The following is a 26323-nucleotide window of genomic DNA, read 5'->3' on the forward strand; positions in this document are numbered from 1 at the left end:
TATTACTAACCTTAACCCTAACCTCAGTCTTAACCGGCCACGTAAATAAACATAAAGTCGTTGTATAGCACAGTTTCACAATGTTTTGGCTTCGGCGGCAGTCATTTCACTACCGCATTTCCTAGTCGCCTACTCGCGGTAGGCAGTATGTGGGAAATGTCCATATTGCCTTCACTGCATGGTCTTGAAAATCCAACGAATATTCTGGCCCAAAACCATCTCCAACCAACACATTCTTGATCTGTGTAAACAAGAAAACATGGATACCATCCTTATGAGAAGGCGGTGGAAATGGATTGGGCATGTAATACGTAGAGAACAAGACAACAGAGGGCAAACGCAAAAGAGGCCGACCCAAGAACACATGGCGTAGGACAGTGGAGGGAGAGTTGAAGACCCTGCATCACACCTGGGGATCTATAAAGACGCTGGCCCAGGACAGACTGAAGTGGAGATCCTTTGTTGCTGCCCTACATGCCAGCCGGCATAAAGGGCAGTAAGTAAGTAAGCATGGTCTTGATATAAGAACATAATTGGTGATTATCGGTGGATAACATTGGAAGCGGGTGGCGTCGGTGTTACTACTCCCCAGTCTCCAGCCTCTCTCTGACCAGGGCTTCCAGAGAGAAGAGATGCGAGTCCGAGTCCTCGGGCAGCAGCGTCCTCAGCGCGTCGGCCAGCTCAAACAGGTACTCCGTGTTGCGCCCGCTGGGCCCCGTGGCGCCCACGATCTGGCTGGCGATCTGCTCCAGGGGGGCGGGGCCGAGGTAGTCGGGGTTGTCCTGAGAGCCGATGTAGAGCAGCGCCTGGCCGGGCGGCGGCGGCGACTGCGGGGTCGGGTCGACGGCGAAGGGCGGACGACGCGGGTGAAAGGTCACGTTGATGACCCTGTAGCCGCCTTTCTCCCGGTGGTCGAGGTAGCTCTTCACTTCCTGCTCCTGGCCGGTCGGCAGCTTGTAGGCCACGCCCCAGACACACCCCTGAGAGAGAGAGAGTACTTTTAATTAACAACCTGAGGTCCCAACTTTGGGCATGTGAACTCATTAAGACCTGAGGCCGATTCTACAAAATGCATGTCAAGGACCCTGAAAATCATGTTTATTTGGCCTTGGAGCCCCATGTCAAAATATTTTCCTCCAGGGACCCCCAGAAGCAAAGATTTTAGTTAAAAATGTGACTGTGGGCCTGGGCCATGGCTTAATGGTCCAGGCACCTTGGCTGGTAATCCAGTCTGGCAGTGTGCCGCGGGTTCGACTCCCGATCCCGACGGCCTTTACTGCATGTCACCCCCCATCTCTCTCCTCATTTCCTGTCAGCCTACTGTCTGTCCCTCCATAAAAAATATATAAAATAAAGGCAAAAGCCACAAAAAAAAAATGTGACTGTGTACTATGAGCTTGTATATTTGCTATTTTTGAATAGCTGCTAAAGTCTAAAATATGGCTAAAATCACAGATTGTTTTCCCAGGTTTAATGGGCCAAATAGAGGTAGGATAAAAAAAAACTGAATATAGCCGATCTACAAGCTCAAAATGTGTTGGTGATGGGATTAGGCAAATTTTCGCCACGCTAAACCATCCTACAGTGTACAACGGAGTATACAAACGGGGGCTTGTGTGGTGAATTAAGCAGTTTTGACCTGAGATCAGATTCTAAAAATGTCTTCTACATCCTGACAGTTTTCTGAAAAGGCTATGTTTCTATGTCAGTCGTTCTTCGATTTTTCAAAAATAGCAGACCTACAAGCTTGTAGATCTGCTATTTTTCAATAGCTAAAGCACGACATAATGCTAACACCAAAAGGGGTTCCAGCCCAAAATGGGTTAAGCAGTTCAGGCAGAAAAACCCAACTCCACATAAGAGGATGAGAGCATGTACAGTACACGTTGATGTGTGTATTACCTTTTTAGGTGTTGAAATGTGGAACAGTGCCCCAGACAAAATAGGATGAAGCAAATTGGGAGCTGAGAAGAACTAGTTCAGGCTGCTTAGATACCCGACAAGGTCCAGTTCAGCAGCTTTATTTTTCATGTGTATTATAAAACACAATGAAATACTTAAGAGGACACACGCTAAAGAGGCCACAGCATCCCAAAACCAACAATATACTATAGCATTTTGTGTACACTCCTTATAAATATAATATTTATGTCAGACATACATCTACTGTATAGTATTACTATACAAAGGTGACATGTACAACATAAGAGACTCACAAGTAAAGGGATAAAAATAAAGTACAATAGTGCAATTCTACCTAATCAGCAGCAAGCACTAGCAGCTGAGCCAGTGCCTGCGAAGCCTCCTGGATGTGAGTAGACAACAGCTCCTCACAAGGTCTGTTACAGCCACTACGATGCTGTTATTAGAGACTTACAGACACACAGACACAGACACACACAAAATTGTGCACCAGTTCGCCTCAACAACAGACTGCCTCATAAGTGCAGGCACACCGAAACATAAACGACATAACTGACTGACACCATGCCACCTGCCTGGGAACAAACGTGCAGCAGCATGGCCTCATCGTTTACCAGTACATACAGGTCGCAGTTAACTATGAAATCGTGCATTTGTGAGTAAATAATTCAGTCAGTCAGGCAGTCACGCCCCATATATGTTCCAAGGGGTTCGCAGAAGTTTTTCTCTATAAAATGGTAAATGGTGCATTTATATAGCGCCTTTATCCAAGGCGCTTTACAGAGATTGTGCATTACAGTACATTCACCCATTCATACACCGATGGCAGCGGAAACCATGCAAGGCACCAACTAGCACATCGGGAGCAATTAGGGGTTCAGTGTCTTGCTCAAGGACACTTCGACAGTAACTCTGGGGGAGCCCGGGTTTGAACTGGCAACCTTACGGTTACCATCCAGACACTCTACCCCTGAGCCACCGCCACCGCCACCGCCACACACACACACACACACACACACACACACACACACACACACACACACACACACACACACACACACACACACACACACACACACACACACACACACACACACACACACACACACACACACACACACACACACACACACACACACCACACACCCCCCCCCCCCCCCCCCCCCCAAGCAGGCACTGCATCTATGGAGAATAACAATGGGGTCATCTAAGGGGGGATTCACACACTATGGTCCCAGATGCTCACTCGGGACCACTTGGCAGATGATGTGGTAGTGTGAATGCTGCGTACCGTTCCTGGGAGCGGATCACCCGACCGTTCCCGGGACCACATCGGGACCTATTGAAGTGTACTCAAATACGGATCACTGCAATGTGAAAGCATTGAATACCGTTGAATGAAGTGTACTCGGGTGCGAAATAATCAAGGCCAATGTGAATCATGGCCAGCGGGGACCAGGCAACCGTATTCGGGAACAGTTCGAATCAATCGGACTCGGTGTGAATTAACATCGTCTCATATAAGCTTTGTGGTCCAAAAATAAACAAACTGTCTCTGCGATATTGTCGGGGAGGTGTCTCTGTATCGTTTACGACAGTCAGTCAGTCATATTGGATAGTCTGTTTCTAGCGAAAATGTAACTAATTCAGCATTAGCGTTTTCTCACAGTCAGTCGATTATTCATATCCATATGGTTGAAAAATAAAGAAATAATCCTGGCCGTTTCAAACACAGTTCTTATATGAGGCGCTCTAAAATCCCCCTATGGGGATTACAATTTATTCGGTGATACATTTTCATATGCATTTTTAGCTATTTTTGGCCAAAGTTCTTCTGCGGCCGAATATTTGGTGCATCACTATAAAAAAAGGGAACGGTTTTGGACGTACAAGGTTTACATCCGACAACGACGATAATATAGTATCTATACGTTTTTCAGAAAACTGTTGGCATTTTTGAGTGGTGCAACCACTCCAAGGAACAGCAATGTCCGTGTTCAACTATGTTTGTGTGTGACTATGTTTGTTTGTGTGTGACGTTAATGAGCACCATTACCAATGAGTACCAAAAGTGGCGCTGTTGTGCCAGAAACTGAGAGAGAGAGATAGTGCTGCACTGTTGCCTGCTAATGAGAGAGAGAGAGAGAGAGGGGGGGGGGGGGGGAGATTTGCACCACTCAGATTTTTTTATCTGCCTCACGTCTAATCGTTATAATAATAATGACGTTTTGGACTGTAGTATTAAATGCAACGAGGTTATGCAATTGTTATGAAGTTGTGGTGTACAGTATAGTTCTGCACCAACGATTCTGTTTGTTGCTGCCATCTTCTATACAGTCCTCTGTAGCAGCAGAGGCTGCGGTCCTGAGCAGTCAGCTTGCCAAACCACACCTGTCAGAACACTCTCAATTATGGTACAGTGAGTCAGCCGCGCTAAAAGTTTACAAGAACTTTAGGTAGCAAAACAAAAAGTGCATTCTTGAGGATGCAGTCTGTTTATTAATAGAGAGTGTGTGTGTGCGCGCGTGTGTGTGTGTGTGGGGGGGGGGGGTCTGATATGTGTACGCCAAGGAAACTATCAACAATTAGTTCCAACAGAATCTCTAGTACAGAATTTCCCCATTTTCTCACTACAAATCACACAACCTCTACTGTGCAAGAAGGAAGTCTATATGTACATGTAAACAAGCTGTTTGCTCACTCTCTCACTCTGCCTCCCTGTGTCAATACTCCTCTTAGCATAGCTTTTATGACTGTAAACTCTAAAACATTAATCATGTTGATAAAGCGTTCGTTCAATCAATCAATCAATCAAAAGTACCTCACTTCAGTAACAAACATTGTTTGAACTGACATATGAAGCTATGAGGGTCTCGCTATACCTGATGACAGTTTCAACAACCCCTGAAAGATAAATGTGTGTGTGTGTGTGTGTGCGTGCGTGCGTGCGTGCGTGCGTGCGTGCGTGCGTGCGTGCGTGCGTGCGTGCGTGGAACAAAATGAGATAGAGAGAAGCCATTGTGTTTCGTCCGTCCACTATGCAATTTGAACACCCAATTTCCTTAATAAAGCTTCTGCCAATCAAAATAGCTGTATTCCAGAAACGGTCGCAAAGCAGCGTGCGGATCTCGACCAATTACAAATCATTTGGGGTGGGGACATGTCACACAGCCACACACACACACACACAAAAAAAAACTTTCTCAAATAGAGACAAGGGTGAAGGAATATTTGAGGGGTGGACATCATCACTGCACAACGCACTGTCGCTCGTGTTTCAATCAGGACAGTCTGATTGAAACACACTCCTTTTAACCCATTCTGACCTGAGATCAGATTCTAAAAATGTCTTCTACATCCTGACAGTTTTCTGAAAAAGCTATGTTTCTATGTCAGTGGTTCTTCGATTTTTCAAAAATAGCAGACCTACAAGTTCATAGCGCGCCACTCGGTGGCGCGCTATGAGCTTGTAGATCTGCTATTTTTCAATAGCTAAAGCATAACATAATGCTATCACCAAAAGGGGTTCCCGCCTAAAATGGGTTAATGACTTTTTCTCCTCGCTCGCTGCGCTGCCTGGCTCACGTCTCTGTGTATGCCAGGCTGGGTTGTACCTAAGGACCTTTAGGCCTTAGCCTACAATTTTGCAAAACATTTTTGAATAGTTAAAATGGCCAGTCTATACAAGCTCACAACGTGTCAATGTAGATTGGTTAGTTGAACTATTCAAAAATGTTTTTCAAAATAGTAAAAAAAAAATCACACCCGTGTGAACTGAGTGGTGCAAGGTCTTATATAGTCTGATCAGCTATGACAGTGACGTCACACACTAACCATAGTAACCATGCTCACCTTTGCACGGACACGTACAAAGGTACACAAACATAGACAAAGCTGGTTGTTGGAGTGGTTGGAGTGGTTTGCACCACTCAAAAAGACAGTTTAGGCATAAGGGGTTTAGCAGTGACGAAAATGGAGCCCCTAGTCTCTCAAGACAGACTGTTGCATCAGGGGCCGCTGTTTTCCCGAATATTTGACGATGGGATTCTCAGATTGCTGTATGCCAGGCTGGGTTGTAACTAGGACCTTATAGGGTACAGGCAGTCACAAATGCATGGCAGTGGCCAATGCATGAGGAGGCGGCCTTTTGCATGTGATACCGTGCCGCCCTCATTCCATCCGGGGCCTCTGTCAGGGCCTTTAAAAGACCCATTAAAAGCAGGAAAGCATCAGTGTAATTTTAGCTATAGAATGATTTTAGCTATATACATACAGTACATACAGTATATACATAAATATAGCAAATAGTTTTTCAGAAAACTCTTATGATTTAGAATAGTGGTTTCTTCTCTTCTGGGGGTACCCCGACACAAAACGTTTTCAGATGGGGGCGGTCCAGGGCTAAATAAATACATATCATTTCGGGGGTCCTTGACCACGAAGAAAATGTCTGAGAACTACTGATTTAGAAGGCATTTGTAAAATGGGCCTCGGGTCTTAACCCATTTTGGGCTCCCCTTTTGGTGTTTTAAACATTATGTCATAATTTAGCTATTGAAAAATAGCAGATCTACAAGCTCATAGCGCGCCACCGAGTGGCGCGCTACGAGCTTGTAGGTCTGCTATTTTTTTTTAAATCGTGAAAATGTGGCGCAAATGTTTGAATATATATTCTTTCAGAGCGAATGTTTTTAACTCAAATCTTTGCTCAGGCCTAAATGGGTTAATGGGTTATAACTAAGGCCAAACGGAATCTGCGGGTTTTTTTCTGGTTTTCTGCAGTGATTTCGGAGGAAAATCTGCGGGATTCTGCGGAGTGTTTTTTTCTTCTTTTAAGGTGTTAGACAGTTATCCGGTACTATAATCAATATGTTTGGACCAAAAATAACAACCATAAACACGCTAAATAAGCCTTAAAGTACCATAAAGTAAGACCCCTTAGTCAAACCATTAACTTTGTCATTTTTTATTTTTTTAACTTATGGCAGGGGTTCTCAACCTGTTCTCAACCCCTCGTGGGGTCGCCAAATTATTGTGGGGGGTCCCCAAATTATTGTTTTTTTAACTGAATGGCTGGAAAATGGAAATGAAGAGTTACATGGTACACATAGTACATGCATACACCTCCCTAATGATTATATCTGGTTTCAGTATTTATTTATGGTGTGTTGTCTCTATTATTAAGGTTATTGTAGCAGTCAATTTGTATTGGGGGTCGGGAGGGGGCGGGCGGGGCGGGGGTCCCAAGACATTGCCAAAGGATTTCCGGGGGTCCCCGGCCAAAAACGTTGAGAACCCCTGGCTTATGGTGTACAATAACTGTATGCTTGTTGGGAGTCACGTTCTCTTCTGAGACCAAATAAACCGTGACTACCGTAGCATTCATTCTCAATAAATCAGTTTCACACAGGTTGCGTTGACTGAACTGAACTATTAAACGCTGGACGTGTCTCATCTGTTTCTAATTGGGATTATTCCTTGTTCTAGGTCTTAAACAAACGAGAAGAAAGACTTCCGAATTGTGTGAAGCCTGGCTGTGCGCCTTAAAAAAAAGCCAGTCAATCAGGACCATTTGTTATTTTGTTCTTCTGTCTTGCGGTGAGTTGGAGGCTTATTCCTCGTTTAAACTTTCACAACAAAAGGAGAAGAAAAGAGTGCTGTATTACCGTGTGTAAAGTTGGCTGTCAGCCTTGAAAAAAAAACAGTAAAGCAGGCAGAATAATATTTGCTGTGTTACAGTGAGTTTGAGGCCAACGGACATGGCAGCAAGAGATACTTAAGAGATAACTAATGTTAACGAAGTCCACACCCACAACACCAGAGGGAGTGCAACGAACCATGTACAACCCAGATTCGGCACAAACAAGGGACTAAATTATTTTCGCTCCTATGCCACCAAAATGTGGAACGCCCTACCAACAGTCTCTGAATCCCTTGACTCCTTCAAAACCGCTCTCAAAGGGCACCTACGGACGGCTGCAATTCGAAACTGGCCCCCGTAAAATCTGAATCCCCCCCCCCCTTTTCCCTCACTGTATATGTTTATTTTCCCTTTTTACCTCCTTTATGATGAATTCCTGTTCTGTTCTTTGACTATATAGAAGTGTCTATTTGTACGTCTCTAAATGTTTTGATGAATTGAACAAGGTGGACCCTCTTGTAAACAAGTGTAATGCTTAATTGGGTCGTCCACTCACAGTTAACAGTCTTTGTATTGAGTTTGTGCTTGAAATGTACTGTAATTCTGCAAACTGTTAATAAATATTTCAATCAATCAAACTTACAAGCCATCGTGTAACAAAAATAGCTGATTCGCAATACGTTACGAGCTTACAGTATATCATTTAGATCGGCTATATTTGGCACATCCGTGTGCAGCAACGTATATAAATCAGGCTTTAATCTGAAAGACGATTTGCAGAGGATGAAAGGAGAGAACAATGGGACCTGATGTTGACCTGCCCTGGTTTAATTGTGTGACAGCAATGAGGTAATTAACCTGCAATCCCAGTAGTATTAAATAGTGTTTTACCTCTTTTAGTTGCAGATGAGTAGTTCTCTACATAGATTTGGTAGTGGGTGGGGGCGGGGCGCACTCAAACACATCAAATCAAATCATACTTGTTATCCTTGACAAGCTTCAGCTGCTTGATAATGAGTTTATACTGTAGTTAGAATCAGGGGTGTTAAAGATAGAATGCAGTGACCCCCTCCCCCATAGAACATGATCATCATGTACTATGATTATACTAGTAGATCTTTTTTCAAAAAACGTGTACAGAAAGTATAAAAATTATATTTTCATGTGGCCACACCCACCAGTTATTAACTGAAGCCGCACCCACAGCTGTTGAGCTGTTGTTGTATGATAAAGGGTTAGGGAAGGGGATGATATTGTGATGTCACTAACGTGGTGTATTTCGATTGGGCCTTTCAACTTTCAGGAAGAAACCAAAAATACACCGGGAAGACATATGTCAATATTTTAACCACACCTGGGGGTCCATTAGACTAATGTTAACCAGTGGCGTATCCAGGAATTACGTTTTGGGCAGACAAGATGTGTTAATTGTCGTCTCCCCGCGCACAATCGTAGCACTAAAGGTTTTCAAAGAGATATACCTGCCAGACGAGTAGGATACAAAGGCTGAAAGGCATGCATTTACATTCCAATGGGTGATTGAGGGTCGCGCTCTACCACAACGGCCAATCAGCTGTCCACTAATAGTTCTCAGGTCTTGTTTTTGTCCTCTTTTTTTCTCATTGTATGGATTTTGGCCAGGCCAGAAATGGATTTGGACAGGCGGACGCCTGCCCTCGCCTTATTGTAGATACGCCTCTGATGTTAACTCCATAGACTCCATCTTTAAGAAAGACTAGCCTGGCATGGCCAGACTAATATCACTGCATAGGTTAGTCGGTGCAGGCCTGGGCCATGGCTCAGTGGTCCAGGCACCTTGGCTGGTAATCCAGTCTGGCAGTGTGCCGCGGGTTCGACACCCGATCCCGACGGCCTTTACTGCATGTCTTCCCCCCCATCTCTCTCCCCATTTCCTGTCAGCCTACTGTCTGTCCCTCCATTAAAAATAAAATAAAGGCGAAATACAAAACATAAAAAAAAAAAGAAAGATTTCCCACTTTGAATAGTAGGCTCTGATTGGTCACCCACAAATGAGTAATTCAAACCGGCGAGGAGTGACAGACCAATCTAGCCAGGGTTATTTTATTTGTATCCAGCTTTTAGCATATGTTCACAAACTTTGTCCTACACAAACATTAAATTCCCATTGACAATGAATGGAAAATTGTTCGTCATAGTATAGTCCAATTTGAACAATAGTTCAAATAGCCGATCTACAAGCTCACAATGTCTCGGTGTAGATCGGCTAGTTGAACTATTTTAAAATGTTCTTCAAAATAGCCAGTTAGCTCAACCATCTGGGCACCTATGGGCTACCAAGCCAGCCGGACGGTGTGCCACGGGTTCGACTCCCGAGCCTGGCGGCCATTGCCGTGTGTCACTCCCCATCTCTCTCCCCCTTTCCTGTCTGACTACTGTTTCCTATCAATAAAGGCATAAAATGCCCCAAAACAAAAACAAACAAAAAAATCAACCTGTTGGTGGCGCTATAACAGGCCAATGTGAAAAGGGTGGGATATATTCCTCAGCCTAGTAAGAAAATGTGTGAAAGATTTCACGTAAATTGCATGGTGTGTTCATGATTTGAGGCTTTTGTTCAAAACGGGGCAATCTTGCAAACTGTGAAAGCCAATTATAGCCAATTAGGATGGAATATGAAATATCGGACAGATCCGACTTGAGCACATGACCATAGAGATACTGTGAAACGATTTGTGAGATTTTTTGGACAGAATCTGGAGGAGTAATATCAAAAAATGTGTTTTACAAAAGTGGACCTCATGGTGGCGCTATAAAAGGCAGATGCGGAAAATGCAGGTCAAAGGTTTGTCCTTGGCCTCTAGGGAGTGTGCATGCAACATTTCACGCAGATCGGTGCAGTTTTAGGTAAAAAATGTGAAAAGCTGCCTCATGGTGGCGCTATAACAGGCCGTTCTGGAAAATGTGGGGCAGAGGTTCATCGTTGGCATCCAGGGAGTGTGTGTGCGCAAAGTGTGGCATCGACCGGGTTAACGGTGCCGGAGATTAGCTGGTAACAGACGGACGGAAGGACACACACACGGACAGAGTGCAAAACATCTCTCAAAAAAAACTCTCTCCCCATGCCTTCGGCCTGGTGGAGACAAAAAAGACTGGAGAGATAACCCAAAACATGCAGAACAGTAGCTCTCCAGGAACACAGTTGGTGACCTACAGTGTGGCCTAGACTAGAGTCCCGAACGTTTTAGCTTGTGACCCAAAAGAGAAATTAGATATTGGCCCGGTACCCAAACTAATGAAAATAGCAAATGTACAAGCTCACAACGGGAGGGAAGTGTTCCACGATGGGAGGCAAAGTCAACTCTGTCTCACTTACAACGCAGCCATTGTTCTCGCCCCAGCCTTGTGTTCAAAGTAAACACACTAACTATTAACTAACAAGTAACCCAAGTCTTTTCTCTCGGTTCCTAGGACCCGACTTATATACTGTATATATATGCAGTGTATACACACGTTTCATAGCATAATTGTCGTTGGTCAAATTTACATTTCTGCCTAAACTATACTCTTCTCACAATGCAGCTTCATTGTGCCTTATTTGCCTATGTCCTCAGCCTATCAGAATGCTTGTTCCATTCTAAAATCACTTTCTGCCCAAGTCATTTAAATTGACTTAGGCAGATTTTTTTTCTTTTTTTTTAACATAGCAAGCATTCTGATAGGCTGAGGCAGGGTGAATCAGGGTAAACCAGCAGGGTTACAGAGTTCGGCAGAAATACATAAAGGCAGATAAACATGACTTAGGCTAAATTTGTTTTGGTTTTATTTTCTTGTGATTCCCTATAAGCAGATAACTTTAATACGCAATTATGCTACAAGGCTAACAATATTGATCTTAGTGCTCTCTTCAGCTAATCTGCATCGTTTTTTCCCTTCAGCTATTTGTGGCACAAGGCAAGCACAGTTATGATTATTATGTGCATATATTAACAGGTGCTTAATTAGTGAACAACACATCACCTCAGGCTCCTCCACCAGGGTCACCACACGGCCAGGCTGTGGAGACAGACAGACAGACAAGAGTCATTTATTTTACACTGACTGAGCTACAAAGTATAGGAGAAGGAGAGAGAGAGAGAGACAGAGGGAGGGCAGATGGTGGTATATTAGCTTTTCAGGCAGTAAACTTGACAGTGTTCCAAAGAGTCGGCACCTGCACAGTTACCTCGTATCTCCAATTCTCCATAATCATGTCAACTTTTTCCCCCCATAACAATGTATGCCCTACTTGGCTACTTCATCATCACACAAGGCAGGAGTGTCACACAAAACTATAGTGAAAATAGCAGTATATGTAGCCTATTCCTATACCGGCTAAGTACAATGTTGAGGTACTTTTACTTTACTGGAGTATTTCCAATGTTCTGTACTTTTACTTCTACTCCATCTCAGAGGCAAATGTTACAAATATTACTATTATAACATTAACCACTTCAGTTCAGACATATAGGCTACTTGAGCTTGGTAGATCTGCTATGCATGCCTGCCCTTGGGGATATTGTGCATAATGAGTACTTTAAAATATACTATATCATATAAATATAGAGTATTCTACAATGCAGTATTATTGATACTTTTACTGTAAGTTAAAAAAAAAGTGAACTCGTACTTTTTCCACCATGTACTCTTTAAATAAAAAAGGAAAAATGTTTTTGGACATGAAATGAAATGAAATGAAATGAAATGAAATGAAATGAAATGAAAACTATATTTACCCAGGGTATCTGGGCTAAGCTCAAGAACTTGTTTCCAGCCAGGCCCTGCTCATAGAACACATTTCATCGTAGTGGTTGATGCCTTGTTCAAGGGCATTTCAGCGGTGGTAATTTTAACGTGTCGGACGGCTGGTTCGAACTGGGAACCTTCCGGTATCTAGACCGCGCCGCTATCCGTTCGGCCACCGCTGCCACATACAAGGTTTCCACCCGACAGACAGCAACACCACTCAGACCCTGGTACTACGGTACGGCGCAGCACCGGGGCCGGCCAGTGTGGGGGGTGTTGGGCCATATGGACACTGATCAGTACAGTACTCACCTTCCCCGGGACCCCTCGGTGGTCCGTGCTTCCCTGCCAGAACCTGCGACTGAAGCCCTTTATGTAACCGATCCGCTTCTCCTCGTAGGGAAAGTCCACCTTCCATATGAGAGAGCCGTATCCAAACACCCACATGCCTGTCACTGTCTCTCAGTCACAAAGCTACGAGGGTAAGTAAGTGACAAGTGACAACTATAACTGCTTCACAACAGTACAGGCTGTACTTCTACCAAAAGAAAAGTGCTAATTTATAATAACGGCCTACATTTATAATGTATAGAACAGCTGCTACGACTCCTATTTGCTCTGACACTCATGTTTATACCTGCGGCGCGCTACAGTTACAGTAATATTATGTTAAATGTGTGAATAATACTAGTCGATTTACTGAATGGCTCGCAGCTGGTGCCAAATGCTTCCGTCCGATGACGTTGACGTAAATACAGGAACCTCGACTCCACCCACCCACCTCTCCAAAGAGTGCCTATCCCATAGCCCGGAGAGATGGTCGTGCTGTGATTGGTTAGAGAGAGAACTGAGGGCTTATGGTGGTTGCCACGACAACCAGTTCGTTTCCCCTGGGCTATGGGATTGGCACTCGCCATACATATCCTGACAGCAGGGGGTGCAGACCTTCCACAGTCATAATATCACCCTCGCTGTGTGTAAACAGTGTTGTGTGTGTGTGTGTGTGTGTGTGTGTGTGTGTGTGTGTGTGTGTGTGTGTGTGTGTGTGTGTGTGTGTGTGTGTGTGTGTGTGTGTGTGTGTGTGTGTGTGTGTGTAGTGTGTGTGTGTGTGTGTGTGTGTGTGTGTGTGTGTGTGTGTGTGTGTGTGTGTGTGTGTCCGCCGTTCAAGCACACATTTAGGGTTAGAAAAATATGACATTTTGACAGTCTGAGCTGAACATGCATAACACAAAAGCAGCAAAGCATTGGAGCCTTTACAGTGGTTCTCATCAAACATTTCCATGTCAAGGTAAGGATCCCCGGCCTAAACTGATAATGTATTTGGTCACAATTGTGAATTGTTCAAACATTTTCAAGATGTCAATGTTCTCCAAAATGACAAATGAGCAGATATCCAAGATCACAATTCTTGAAGTTCACCTATTTTTGAATAGGTGAAATAAATCGGGTTAAAGAAGTAAGTGGTTCTTATGACTTATGCCAAATTCAGCGGAGGACTTTCCGGAGGTTGGAACCCCCTCCCTGAAGGACCCCTGAGGGGGTCGCTCCCCGGACCCCCACTTCAACCACTGCTTTACAGTACACCACACATAGTCTACAATACGCACTATAACTACACCACTATACTAACACCCCCAGTTTGACATGCATTAGGCTACGGACCCCCATTTAATGACATTTCCATTTCTGGGACCCCCCAACCAAATTGTTCCATTTGTACACTGTGTACACTCTCAGAGTTACAGACCCATAAGGATCCATTTGGTTCCAAACTATCATTTAGCTGGGGACACCCTGGAACACCCTCAAGGACCCCTGGGGGTCCCCGGACCCCACTTTGCACTATACCTCTGTATAACCTATATAACCTCTGCACTATACCACCACCATACAGCTCTCAACCAGTTTTGATCAAAACTCTATAGGGTAAGTGAACTCAAGAGTAAGTGAATCAAAACTGGTTGAGAGCTGTATGGTGGTGGTATAGTGCAGAGGTTCCCAAAGTGGGGTCCGGGGACCCCCAGGGGTCCTTGAGGGTGTTCCAGGGTGTCCCCAGCTAAATGATAGTTTGGAACCAAATGGACCCTTATGGGTCTGTAACTCTGAGAGTGTACACAGTGTACAAATGGAACAATTTGGTTGGGGGTCCCAGAAATGGAAATGTCATTAAAATAGATAATGTACTGTATTAGGATGTTGAAGGTGGTAGTGGACGGATACCCGTATGTAATGGTGGAAAGTAACTAAGTACATTTGCTCAACTACTGTACTTAAAGGGATATTTCACTTAAAAAAAATAAAAAATTGGTCATTGTATCGTCTACTCTGGCTTATGGGAACACCCCAGACACCCCAGAGTCAGTATTTATATATTTGATATTCATTTTAGCTACCCCACCCCCAATCCTTTCAGATGTTTTGCAACGGAAGAGTATTTCTACATTGCAGTATTGATACTTTTACTTATAAGTAAAACGTTTTGAGTACTCTCTCCACCACTGCGGGAGTATAGGCTACTATCCAGCATTGCCTTGGTAACCAACCAATGGTTTCTGAGCCATGTGTGTGGCCCATAGGTCAGGAGTCGATCTCCTGTTTTCCTTGATGTACAACAGTACAAGCACACCCCCTGGACATGACTCTATGTCGCAGGGACTTACCCCCAGATGCTGAGTGCCAAGCGGGGAGGTATTGGATACCATTATTGTCTTTGGTATAACTAGCCCGGGGATTGAACCCCGACCTCTCTGTCTTAGGGCGGACACTCTATAACCACCAGGCCACTGAGCAATGTTGCCAGATTCTGTGAGAGAAATAATGCAACGATGTCTTGAGGAAAACAAGCCCAAAATAAGCCACTATTATTATGCCACATGAGCACTTTAAAAGGATCCCTGGCTAACATTATATTTGCCCTCTACAACAATACAACAATACAAAAATAAAAAAATAAAAACACCTTAAATATTGTATTTTTTTCATAAATAGAGAATCTTTCACTCAATAGGAGCTGCTCCTGTCGCAAGTTGATGATGTCATATGGCCATGTGGTCTAGCCCTATGGAATGTATGGAGTGCATATGCTAATAGAACACAACTTTATGCTTCCTAAGGATAATATGAGCATCAAAGCAATATTTTAAACTTTTTATTAGCATGTGCATTCCATATATTCTATAGGGCTGGACCACACATAGACATATGACATCATCAACTTGCGACAGGAGCAGTTCCTATTGAGTGAAAGAGTACAAAGTGGTTTTAATTTTTAATTTTAGTTATAGAGGGCAAGTATAATGTTTTAAGGCATATTTGTCACATTAGCCAGGGTTCCTTTTAAACATATACTGTGTACATTGGCTATTTGAAAATCGCCGATCTACGAGCTCACGCGCCGTGATGTTACATGTTGTTTGCATGTAGATCTGCTATTCCCCCCCCCAAAAAAATCTTGAAATAATGTGGAATTTTTGGGAAGCATTCTAACAACTCAAATCTGGTGGCAAACTCCATGGGACAAAACATTTTAAGATAGGGACAAATACATATTCATTTGGGGGGTCCGTGACATGAAAATATTTGACAACCACTAGTTTAAATAATGTTTTTTTTAAATTGGAAGCAAGCCCAGATACCGGTAAAATGCAACCGGCAACTACCAATATTGTACAAGCCATTTTACAGAAAAAACAAGCTCAACGTCGCTTATAATAATAAGACCCATCTCCGCCAAAATATCCCAACAATGTCCGGGGAACAAAACTGTTCCTTTTCCTCAGACTACTTTTACTTTAATTAAAGGGTAAGATGCAGTGGCTGTAATTGGGTCAAGGATCTTGCTTTCGTGAGCAATGGTGTACGAGATTGGTAATAAATTGGTCAAATCATGATAAGTAACTCATTTTCAGACCATCTGGGGGAAATAAATAAATAAATCTGGGGAGAGTTCCCCCCCTCCCACGCAATTCTAGCCTACCTAAAGGTAAAATCCACCTGCCGCTTATGTGGATATGCCATGGCAGCACTGTCACTGAGCTGGTGCATCTAGCACCAGTAAGACGCCCTACAGGGGGAGAAGCAACCTCTGCCCTAGGTTGTGAGTGCACGCGTCTGTCTGGGTGACTGCAGACTGCTGGGCAAGCGCTGGCGCTTTGGCATGTATGGGGGGTCAGATCAACATATGGAAGGAATTTTGTACTAGCCATAAGGAGCGTGTCTTGAGTGTACAGGGTTTGATGAGGTCAGATCAACATATGGAATGTCAAAAGTTCAAACCAGGTCAGATCCATATATGATCTAAGGGTGGCAGCGGGGTCAGTGTCTTGAGTGTACAGGGTTTGATGAGGGCCCAGGTAGGGCCGGGCCTTATTTTTCTGGCCTGTTGGCCGGCTCCATATATGCAGATCTAGGTGATGATCCAGTCTTCTCCATGTATGGCTATCCATGGTTTGATGAGCTCAGTGTCGTGATCTTCATATAATGGAGACGGCCATTATGTGGAGTGTGTCACGAGGCGTGACGGACTGGCGGCCATATGGTGGCGTGATGTGTCACGAGGCGTGAAGGATTGACAACCATATATGGAGGCGTGACGGACGGATCCACTGACAGGTTTTGCATGTTTGCATAGTAATAATCTGCGACCTACAGGTATGGTCGCAATTTCACTATCTACTGTGTATAAGCAGCATTTGCCAGGTGAATAGTGCACTGAAGGGTCTGCAACCATGATGTAAAACATTTCAGACGTGGACTTGATAATGATGATTCAAGTTTCTTTATTAGGAAAAGACCCCTTGAGATGAACCATCTCGTTTTCGAGGGGCTCCCAACACAGATACATGTCACAACATTATTGTACATGTAAACAGTAAAACAAAACAAATTACATACACCTAACATGGACAGGACAAAACACTAAACATAACAAACCTTGAAAACCTTACAACCTCATTACGGCATTGAATCCAATAATATACTGTAGCACATTATGATAAGATATTGTATCAATTAAGATGAAGACATGCTAAGACAACGGCATGGTGTCTGTCTGTCTTTCTGTCACCTTTTCTTTTAAAGAAATTGAGTGTAGTGTGGAGTGGAATAATTTAACTGCAGATATTGAATTAAATTAAAAATAAATCTGTTTGCTTTTGCTTGTTTGTTTTTCTATTGATTTCTTTGTTAGAAGATACTATTATTATTGCCGTTATTGTGCAATTATTAGCGGGAGAGTAAATCGATACAAGAATAAAATAAGAAATAGAAAACTATTAAATGAGATAAAAAATGTATGGACGGAGATGGATTCAAGAGGGGGGTTTGAAAATATGCGTTGTTACTAAGGCTACTTTTTCTGCCTTTTCCCCGTCTTTGCAATAATGTGATGATATTGGCAAGGAAAAAAATCCTAGTTTTGTCTTTTTGATTTAAAATGGATTAATTCTAAGAAAATGAATACGAGACAAGGGGAATTGTAATCCTGGAACGTGTTGTTTCTAATAAACACAAATAACTGTATATTTGGTTATTTTCCTTTTTTCCCCTCTCATTTCATCTTTGTGAGAGAAATGAAAGATGTCATGACCTCTTAATTGTGGAAGCTGTATCGCTGACAGCTAAATTAATGTGTATATAGTTGCTGTTCGGGCAGAAGCCTTTTATCATCATATTTCAACTTTTTGTGTTTAGTTGTTTTTAGGGGAAAATTAATGCCCTATTTCATTGTACAAGAGTGTCGCACAAAAGTAGTGAAAATAGCCGATCTACAAGCTCACGACACCTCGCAAATTGTTTGTTTTCTTAACCCATTTTGGTGTTTTAAACATTGTTATAATTTAGCTATTGAAAAATAGCAGATCTACAAGCTCATAGCGCGCCACCGAGTGGCGCGCTACGAGCTTGTAGGTCTGCTATTTTTGAAAAATCGTGAAAATATTTATTTCAGAAAACTGGAGGATTTAGAAGATTTTTTTTTAATTTTGAGGTCAGGCCTAAATGTGGGTTAAAAAAGGAACGGTTTTGGACCTACAAGGTTTCCACCTGACAGTGACGATATATGTATAAACGGATAATGGAGTGTTTTGAGTTTATACATTTTAAATAAAACCCCAACCTAACCTAACCCCCCCCCCCCCAGTCAGAGAAAGTGACGTACGGGACAAGTGGATTCCTTTTCCAATTCCCAAAAGAAACGTCTTCATTCGGGTTCCTGCCGCGTCATGCCATTTTGGTGGCAGGCATCCTCCTCAGTGCAGGCAGGCTTTCCAGACAACACTTGAGGTCTAACGGTACTGTACAGCATAGACACTAGACAGGCATTGGATTGAGGCTTTGTACACTGAGGCGTGTAAGTCCCAGAAGTCGTGGAAGACATAGTGGAGAAGAGTCAAGTGCAGTAACAATCAGTACGAGTCCAAGTTGGGGAAAAGAGAAAGCTAGTGCCAGTAAAGGAAGTTTCAGCTGCTGCCCTTTCGAGAGTTGAGTGGGAGTTGATGGTGCCAGAGGAGACTTCACTCACTTCCGAGAGAGAGAGAGAGAGAGAGAGAGAGAGGTGGAAGAGATGATGATGAAGAGGAGTCAGAGTCGAGTCTGTGTCTGCGTCAGTGTGGAACCAACCAAATAACCCATTTTGGGCGGGAACCCCTTTTGGTGTTTTAAACATTATGTTATAATTTAGCTATTGAAAAATAGCAGATCTACAAGCTCATAGCGCGCCACCGAGTGGCGCGCTATGAACTTGTAGGTCTGCTATTTTTGAAAAATCAATAAAATGTGCCTCAAATCTTTCCGAAAATTGTCGTGATTTAGAAAACTTATTTTTTTTTTAAATTTCGACGTCGTGCCTGAATGGGATAATTGCTGGAAGGGAGCCAGGACAAAAGGCGGTAGGAGTCTGAGCTGATGTCTTGCGTTGCGTGGAGGAGGAGTGTATAGACCACAGGGGAGCTGGAGCCCAGAGAAATGGGGGGAGGGGGGGGGGGGGGGGTTGTCGGAGGAAAGGAGTTGGGGGCAAGCCAAAGCATGATCACACACAGGAGGGGTCTGAAGAGAATTGGGAGAGTTGAGCTGGAAAAAGATGAAGAAAGAGCAGATATTTACTTCTTGGTAGAGTGACAAAAAGGACTGTGCAGAGATGACAATAATTAAAGATCGGCACGTCAGTGAAGACGCATTTATTTTATTCTAAATTTAGAGCAGCCAATTATTTTTTACCCTCTTTTTTTTTTTCCTTCCACTTTAGTTGTTTCTAATTAATTCCTCATCACTCGTTTCAGTTTTTTTCCACTGCCATTGTATCATACTCACCTGCCAGCGAACAGCCCCTATGAGAACCGTAGCTCGGCTATACGCTTCCATGCTACTCCTCCCGTTCGACTGGTACCCCCCTCTGACTGGCACCCCCCCTCTGACTGGCACCCCCCTCTGACTGGCACCGCCCCAGCCCATAGACAGGCATAGGATTAGCTAACCGTAACATTTAAAAAAATTCCTTCATCCCAAATGCCATTAAGGCACTAAATGATACCATGTCTCGCTAGATTTGTTGTTTTTCAATGTATTTGCCACTGTGTTGTCCTGCACTTTTTTGCCATGAGAGAATAATTGTGTAAGTTTTCTGTTTGTTGTTTACTGTTGTTGAGACAGAAGACAAATTTCCACATGTGGACAATAAATTAAACTAACTAACTAACATAGGAGTAGGCAGCGGTGGCCGAACGGTTTGCGGAGCGGTCTTGATACCGGAAGGTCGCCAGTTCGAATCCCCGGACCGGCACGTTAAAATTACCACCGCTGAAGTGCCCTTGAGCAAGGCATTGAACCCCTAACCATGAAATGTTCTATGAGCAGGGTGTGGCTGTAAACAAGCATCTCGAGCTTAGTCCACTTCCCTGGGTAAACAAAGAACTTTGCTTTGCTTTGCTTTGACAAAAGCTCACCCTCCCAGTCCGCCTGCCCCGGCTTCTTCCTCCCCATAACATACGGACAATTGTGTTTGTATAGACGCTCAGCCAAGTCAGACATGCACCACGGGTTGATTCAATCAAAAGTCAAAACCCCCTAGTGGGGCATGTACTTTTACCCCTGTGCCACCCGGTGCACCTATGAAGATGTTTTCGCTGTCTGGCTGAAAACAACAGAGGGGGTTGATGAACTTCTCGGCTTATCTGCTCCGATCCCCTCGTTGCTGGGAGTGTGTGTGTGTGTGTGTGTGTGTGTGTGTGTGTGTGTGTGTGTGCGTGTGCGTGTGCGTGTGTGTGTGTGTGTGGAAACAAAAAAAAAACATTTAGTCTAATTTGTTTTTACATTTTCATTTGCACTCACGCATACTGGCTAGTGGCTACTATAAACAAGGCTCTCAAGCAAAATAATCATTAATCTAATTTAGCATTCAGAATGACAACTCTAACCTATTCGAACAGAGTAACCACTCTGATAATCAAGTGTTCTCTCTCTCTCTCCTGCTGGAGAGTGATTGTTTGTTTATTTAATTTCTTTATTTAATTATCCTCTAGATTTCTCTTTCTTCTGGCTTCAGCTGGCCTTTTTTTCCCCTTTGGTGGACATATTTCTCCGCCATCAGCATCTTGTTCGCTGCTCTCTCTGCTGTACCATGCCGCCACTATAGAAGATAGATGCTGTTCATATTGAGTGTGTGGGTTTTATTTATCATCATATCCCCCCTTTCTCGCTTCTGTGAAATTCTCCTTTGTCTTCCTTAAGCCATTTTTGGCGGGAACCCCTTTTGGTGTTAGCATTACGTTATGCTTTAGCTATTGAAAAATAGCAGATCTACAAGCTCATAGCGCGCCACCGAGTGGCGCGCTACGAGCTTGTAGGTCTGCTATTTTTGAAAAATCGAAGAACCACTGACATAGAAACATAGCTTTTTCAGAAAACTGTCAGGATGTAGATTGATTGATTGATTGATTGAAATATTTATTAACAGTTTGCAGAATTACAGTACATTTCAAGCACAAACTCATGGCTGTTAACTGTGAGTGGACGACCCAATTAAGCATTACACTTGTTTACAAGAGGGTCCACCATGTTCAATTCATCAAAACATTTAGAGACGTACAAATAGACACTTCTATATAGACAAAGAACAGAACAGGAATTCATCATAATGGAGGTAAAAAGGGAGACATTTTTAGAATCTGATCTCAGGTCAAAATGGGTTAAATGTGCCCCGAATGACTCTCTTCCTGCCCTCGGAGGTGTTGTTGTCGAGATGACCTGTCCCACAGACTGTGGCTGACCCTCCTCCCCGCATGCCCCGCGCAGCAAAATCCTGAGTGTTTAATTTGAATCCGAAAGAGTTTCGGCAAAAGTACCGTATGCTCTGTCATGTGTATCGAGTTGACCACGACTCACGGCGTTGCACTTGACATCGCTGCCTACCATTTTCTCACCTAAAGCATATTATACTGTGGCTTGTTTGATTTTCTTCTTCTATCTCTGCCTCAGCTTTGTTAAAAGAGCTTTCTTCAAGCTCTTGAATGTCTCGCATTTTTAGTTGTTAGCCTTCGGGCTGGCTGCATGATGGACGGACAAGCCTTTGATCCTCCAGATATTTGCTTGTCATTTGATCGTCACCAAGGCCAAAGCTTCTCATTCATATTGAAAAGAACAAAGAAGCGAAGGAAGAACAGCCACACATTATTTCAGCCACACACATATGAACCCTGTCGTCCCTGTTCTGAGGTGACCATTCAGTGAGTATATAGCAGACATATACAAGCTCATAATGCATCAGGATGCGTTGTGATCACTCTTGATTTGATTCATTTTATTTATTTATTTAGCACAAATTGTAAAAGTGCCAGGAGGAGGCAAGAAGCCCAAAGGGCTTAATGTATATATATCACAATAAAAACATTAATAGAACATGATTTGCAAACAACAAATTAACCAACAAATAAAAATCATAGTTGAAATACATGATTATACCTGATTATCCATGACAATTCTAATATTAATAATAATTAGCCAACATAGTTGACACATTTGCATTTTACAGGGTGTCAAATCCATATAGCAAACAAGCAAAGGAAATAGACAATAATATACCAAAATAAAAATGAATGTGACATTGTGTCACCAGGACAATCAGAACATCCTTCAATATGTTCTTAAATACATTACGTGAAAATACCAATAGAGAAATTGTCCCAAAGTGTAGTACCTCTGCATTTAAGGGAAAATGTACAGTACCGTGACTATTGACTAAGGGCCGATTCATACTCAGCCGAATAAAAGTCGGTCCGGCTCTGTAGAGCCTACAATGTGACGTCATTTGAGGTTCGGGGGGGCGGGTACCGTCCTAAAGTCGGCTCTTCGGTGCTACTGAAAATTTCTGACGAGCCGAAATCATTTCGGCACTACAGCGCCGAAACAGCGGTAAAAAAAGAGTATGAATCGGCCCTAAGTACAGTACATGACTCTCTGAGCCGTAGATCGACAATGTTTTCTAGAATACATATTTAGTATAGAGCTAAAACAGGAGGAGGTCTAGTAGTATCGAGCCCCTGGGGGACTATAGTCTGGTCAATAGAGTTTAAGTGGTTAACTGCTAGCTTTAACCTTGGCAGCCATATTCAGAGTTTTTTGGAAGAACTCTACGGCCGTGGTGTATATAAGACGTTGGCCGCAAGAGAGTTGTTTAATCCCCCCCCCCCCCCCTCCTACCCCTCCCCCCCGCCACAGGCCTTCAGTCTCTTTGATTTGCTTAACTTTGGATAATTTGATAATTAGAGACGTCAGCCATGTCGATCCACTCTTGTTTTATACTCCTTGGGTGTTCTTGATGTTTGAAACATATAATATATGGAAATTATGGAACATAATATGGAAATTACGGATGTTCATTTACTTCTCCACCTTGACTCCGTTTAAGTTCACAGCATAGCTTTTACTTTAGCCCATTCTGTACGGAAACCCCCTATTGGTGGTTTAAGCATTATGTTATACTTTAGCTATTGAAAAATAGCAGATCTACAAGCTCATAGCGCGGCACCACATTTTGTTTCTGGACGCTCCCTGGCAACAACATATTTTCAGATGGGGGTCGACGGCCAATTACATATATTTTTCGGGGGTCCTTGATGTGAACATGTTTGAGAACCACTGACATAGAAACATGGGTTTTTCAAGAAAACGGTCAGGATTTAGAAGACATTTTGTAGAATCGTCCCTCAGGTTTAAATGGGTTAATGTTATCGCTGAAATAGTGGGCCTTTGTCTACCTACTATTGCACAGTATGACTGACTCACCCGTGAGAAAGTCCTTGAAAGGACCGTTTTCCAAAGCAACGTGTGCCATTCATCTGTGTTGCTGCACTGATGTGAAACTGGAGAGAGGCCTCACTGGAGGTTTATGTGATCATAGTAACTACATTGTGTCCTGTTATTGTCGTCTTGTTACTGAACACGTTTTCTTTATTTTTATTCTACTATACTGTTCGACGCTCAGCCCCTTGCCCAAATTTGGGTCGGGGATGTGCATTGCTCTCTTTTCTTGTTATTGAACAGCACATGGCATTGCATTCTATGTCGCGGAGTTTATCGAAACCCCCATTTTCACAGTTCATAGGTTTCCAGATCCATGTCAATTTAGTTTAATTTCCTGGGGCATGATATTGTTGTTATCAAACGACGATTTAACCCCATTTTGGGCGGGAACCCCTGTTGGTGTTAGCATTGTGTTATGCTTTAGCTATTAAAAAATAGCAGATCTACAAGCTCATAGCGCGCCACTCGGTGGCGCGCTATGAGCTTGTAGGTCTGCTATTTTTGAAAAATCGAAGAACGACTGACATAGAAACATAGCTTTTTCAGAAAACTGTCATTTTCAAACGGACATTTTTAGAATCTGATTTCAGGTCAAAATGGCCTAAATGATGACCTCACGGTGAAATGATTATGGTCAGTGAAATGAAAACAACGGAGCCTCTGCTATCCTTATTAATTTCATTTGTTTATGAAACTACAGTAGATAATTCCGGTGAATGATGCCCAGGCATGCATTGTGGCCGACGCGACGTCGAACGTAACACAATTTTCGCAGGACTTTTCACAGCAGAACGCGCAGTCACCTCAATTGTGCTAGTGATCGAGTGGCGTCCTGCAAAAATTGTGGCGGAAGGAACATCAATTTTAAAGAGAGAAATATGTTGGCCATTTCAATGAAAAACTATTTACAGATCTATTTAGATTAGATTATTTCTCCTGTCTTTCCATTTCTGTGTAGGATTTTGTGTAACCGCACGCACGCACGCACGCACGCACTCACTCACTCACTCACTCACTCACTCACACACACACACACACACACACACACACACACACACACACACAAGCTAGGGTATACATTTATCTCAACCGTGAGCCTTCTAATTGACATTTTATTTTCGCAAAAGCAGATGTGGAATAATGGCTGGACGAGTTGAAGCTGACATGAAGACAAAGCCAGAACCTTGGCTGCATGTGTTCACTATATTCTCGCTGTTAATTGTACTGGTGGTCAGTAGGCAAGATGTTTACTGTTCCTCTGGGTCCATTAGTGTACTCTCGTAAATGTCTTTAAGCTTACTTTAATTTCCCCCTGAAAATGTACTACTAACGACCTGAAATATACTAAATTCCCCTTAATTTGGCGACTGGGTGCCTTAATTTCACTTGAAAGACATCCCTTAACCCATTTTTGGCGGGAATCCCTTTTGGTGTTTAAAGCATTTATGTTATACTTTAGTTATTGAAAAATAGCAGATCTACAAGCTCATAGCGTGGCACCGAGTGCCGCGCTATGAACTTGTAGGTCTGCTATTTTTGAAAAATCGCGAAAATGTGCCTCAAACCTTTGAATATATATTATTACAGAGTGAACATTTTAACTCAAATTTTTGCTTCTGGGAGGATCCCTGGAACAACATATTTTCAGATGGGGGGGCGGAGGCATATTACATATATTTTTTGGGGTCCTTGACATGAAATATTGAGCACCACTGATACAGAAACATAAGGTTTTTCAGAAAACTGTCAAGATTTTGAAGACATTTTTTAAATGTCAGGCCTAAATGGGTTAATCCTACATGAAGATGTAGTCACTGATCTGCGCTACACCTTCCCATTGTTTGATTTGACATTTTCTTAACCACTTCAGCTCCATATACTTCATATGATAAATGCATCGCGATGCGACACGCTGTGAGGTTTTACATCGGCTATATATTTTCACTATTTGTCATAGAAATATGGCTAAAATAGACGATCTACAACCTCATAAGAGCTATTTTTGCTATATTTATTTTAATTAAAAGAACATTTGCTACGTTCTTACCAATTTTCACAAATTGGGCCATTTTCGCCAAATGGGGACACCAGGGTTAATCATGCATTGTTTTTTTTGAGTGGTGTAAACCACTCCTACAACTGGCTTTGTTTGTGCTCAAAAAATGAGCATGGTTGCTACGGTCACCCTGTTCACCCGGGTGTGATTTCATTACGTCAGAGCTGATCAGGCTATATAATACCTTACACCACTCAGTTCACACGGGTGTGATTTTTATTATAATTATTGTTAATTGTGATATTCTCAAACATATAAATATCAATCACATCAGACAGTCTACACTTCCAAAAAGGAAATGCATGTCTATGGTGCCTGAATTCCCCCCCCCCGGGACCAATAAAGGTATATCTGTCTATGTACCTGTATGTATTGATGGTCTTACCAGAAGCAGGCATAAAACACATCCCCAGCAGTGATAAGAAATTAATGGTCAGAGAGAGAGAGAGAGATGGGGGCTTGGGGGGGTTTAAACATTCCAAAACAGAGGCATCATATGGGCTTCCCATGCGTTCCACTTCTCGTGATTTATAGCCTACCTTATTACCTTCACCTTTAGATCCACTGTAGACGCATACAGTACAGCACTATAGGGTTTCCCATCACGTGATCGGAAATCGGGCCCGATCACGTCATTTTCAAAT

The 26323-nt window shown here is 43.0% G+C and overlaps 2 protein-coding genes across 3 annotated transcripts in view; one reads left to right on the forward strand and one right to left on the reverse strand.

Moving 5' to 3' along the window:
* Positions 1–314: 314 nt before the first annotated feature.
* Positions 315–12775, reverse strand: chac2 (ChaC, cation transport regulator homolog 2 (E. coli); the record flags this gene model as incomplete). Of its 2 annotated transcripts, XM_079492771.1 has the most annotated exons (3): positions 315–980; positions 11564–11599; positions 12641–12775. In XM_079492771.1, 3 exons carry the CDS (start codon positions 12773–12775, stop codon positions 582–584), a joined length of 570 nt encoding a protein of 189 aa, XP_079348897.1. In that variant the 3' UTR covers positions 315–581. The 2 variants fall into 2 exon arrangements, with proteins under 2 accessions (XP_079348897.1, XP_079348898.1); XM_079492772.1 differs by lacking the exon at positions 11564–11599.
* LOC306915446 (uncharacterized protein) overlaps positions 12677–26323 on the forward strand; it is a 43821-nt gene continuing 30174 nt past the window's right edge. The window contains exon 1 of the mRNA XM_079492770.1: positions 12677–12810. Coding sequence (XP_079348896.1) covers positions 12747–12810 — 64 coding nt within the window. The 5' untranslated portion in view covers positions 12677–12746. The remainder of the gene's footprint in view (positions 12811–26323) is intronic.

This window comes from Electrona antarctica, assembly GCF_951216825.1.
Source record: "Electrona antarctica genome assembly, chromosome: 22".
NCBI classification, from domain to species: domain Eukaryota; kingdom Metazoa; phylum Chordata; class Actinopteri; order Myctophiformes; family Myctophidae; genus Electrona; species Electrona antarctica.